General features: G+C 34.8%; 1 protein-coding gene across 4 annotated transcripts in view; it reads left to right on the forward strand.

The window, feature by feature from the left end:
• Positions 1–2,464, forward strand: part of LOC106877900 (dipeptidyl peptidase 4) — a 611,833-nt gene that overhangs the window by 416,508 nt on the left and 192,861 nt on the right. Inside the window, exon 1 of one of the 4 annotated variants that reach the window (XM_014926950.2) lies at positions 807–1,395. The exons of 2 other annotated variants lie outside the window; for them this stretch is intronic. In XM_014926950.2, the coding sequence (XP_014782436.1) occupies positions 1,366–1,395 (30 nt within the window). In that variant the 5' untranslated portion in view covers positions 807–1,365. Of the gene's footprint in view, positions 1–806; positions 1,396–2,464 lie in introns of those variants that run through there. One more of the 4 variants, XM_014926951.2, reaches the window with a different exon arrangement.

The raw sequence follows: 2,464 nt of genomic DNA on the forward strand, positions 1-2,464 counted from the left end.
TATATATATACATACATACATGCATGCATGCATGCATGTATGTGTGTGTGTGTGTGTGACTTTGATGCTATCTGTCATTTCCTTTCTCCCTCTCATTTTCTTTCCTATATTCATTAGTCTTTTCTAATCTCTTTTTTACTAATGACTAATACTACTTCTCAGTTTCTCTTTATATCTGTCTATCTATGCAAATCACAATGAACGCATATAAATCTCTTCCCCATCTTCGTCTTTCTAACGGTAATATACCTCTCTTTCCTTCTCTGATCACATCTTCACACCTTCCCTTTTTTTTCTCCTATCGACTCCTACCTCTCTTTTTTTCTCTTTCTCTCTCTCCATCTCTTTCCCTGTCCCCCTCTATCTATCTATCTATCTATCTGTTTCGATTCTAAAATCTTGCTATCTACTTTCCATCTTTGCACCTGTTCTCTTCCTCTCGAAATTATTTTCTCTTCATCTTTATTGACAATCGACTTAACCTATCCTCACCTCTGATTAAAGTCGCCACTCAATTTAATATGTTTCGTATACATCAGTATATCACGCGCGCGCGCACGCACGCACACACACAAAATAATACACACGCATAACTACATTAATGTATATATTTGTGTGGAAGTCTTTGCAGCCTTGATTTATATAAGTTACTTTACCTAATTCTTATACAATACGTGATTATCTCTCTCTCTCTCTCTCTCTCTCTCTCTCTTTTCTCTCTCTCTCAAACACACAAACACACACAAACACACACACACATATACACACACAATCTATCTATCTATATATATATATCTGTGTGTGTCTTCTGTCTATCTCATTCAATCCATTTACGCTACAAACCTTCGCAACAACAAAAAGAGCATTAGAGTATTAACTGCAACAGTAACGAAAACATAAGGGGGGAAAAGTGCTACTAGCAGCTATCGTATAAGTGAGTGAAGGTAAAATCACAGCAAACGAAAAAGTTACAAACCGAGCCGCCGTCGACATTAGAGATTGATACGACGTGGGCGAAGGTGGCGTGGGCTCCGTTCGAAACAGAGAGTGAAACAAGGAATACATCCATCCATACATACATACATACATAAATACATCCATCCATACATACATACATACATAAATACATACATACATATTTGTGAAATATTTACATATATATATGTATGTGTCTGTGTGCATCTATACAGGTGGAAGAAAGGTCTGTTACACACCACTACCTTCACCACAGCCGCCGCAGCCACCGCCGCCACCCACATTTCCTACCAAACTCATGGAGAGAGGGGTTAAGGTGGAAGCCAAGACTCAGCCTGTAGAGTGTATTTAGATTTCTTCCCTTATTTTTACGTTTGAGTATTTTCCAACATGAGTTATGCGGAGAGTGACGTGAGTAATGTTCGTGTTATCAATTATTCACCCTCTGCATCTTTACATCAAAAATGCGCGCACATATATATATATATATATATATATATATATATATCATTATAAATATACAGGGATTAGCAATTGAGTTGCTTCTCCAACATACTGAAAATTTAGAAATAGCAGTCAAAGAGCTACTGATTCCAAACTACAAATTTTTCTCTAAAGTAGTTTGGAATCAGTAGCTCTTTGACTGCTATTTCTAAATTTTCAGTATGTTGGAGAAGCAACTCAATTGCTAATCCCTGTATATTTATAATGATAAATAGTTTTACCGATAAAGGTTTTTTTCATACTGAACTACTTGGCAAAATTGTTAATTATTAATTCTATTATTAATTGACGATTCTCTGCCCTTATTCTTGTATATATATATATATATTCGCACACATTTGTATACATATACACATACATATTTGTACGTATACACACAGACATATTTATGTATATACATGCGTGGTTACATGTCGATTATTTTTATGTCTATATTTTTATGTCGAACATTAATTCCAATATGCATACTTATATTCTTTTTCTTGCATGTGTGTAGATATATGTATGTATAGTTTTCTATATATATATATGCTTGTGTGCATTTGTGTATAAATATGTATGTATGTGCGAATGTATGTATTTATATAGGCATGAATGTATGTATATACGCATGAATGTATGTATATGTGTGTATGTGTATCATTGTCGTCGTTGTTATTTTAACGTCTAATTTTCCATGCTTTTATGGGATGAGATAGAATTCGTTGAGGGAAATTTTCTACAGCCTGATGCACTTCCTGTTGCCATTCTTCACCTGTTTCCAAGCAAGGTAGTATTTTCACATGGCTGGACGTGATCACATGGAAGATTGGAAGCGAGAAAAACCACTTGTATGACGGAGATACTCGTTTACAAATACATCAAGAAATTAATGTCAAGAAATTGAGACATGCACAAGCACAGACGTTCCGCATCCTCCCCGTAAATGTGTGTGTGTGTGAGTATGTATGTATATATATATATATATATATATATATATATATAT

The sequence above is a fragment of the Octopus bimaculoides genome, chromosome 4 (assembly GCF_001194135.2).
Source record: "Octopus bimaculoides isolate UCB-OBI-ISO-001 chromosome 4, ASM119413v2, whole genome shotgun sequence".
Taxonomy (NCBI): domain Eukaryota; kingdom Metazoa; phylum Mollusca; class Cephalopoda; order Octopoda; family Octopodidae; genus Octopus; species Octopus bimaculoides.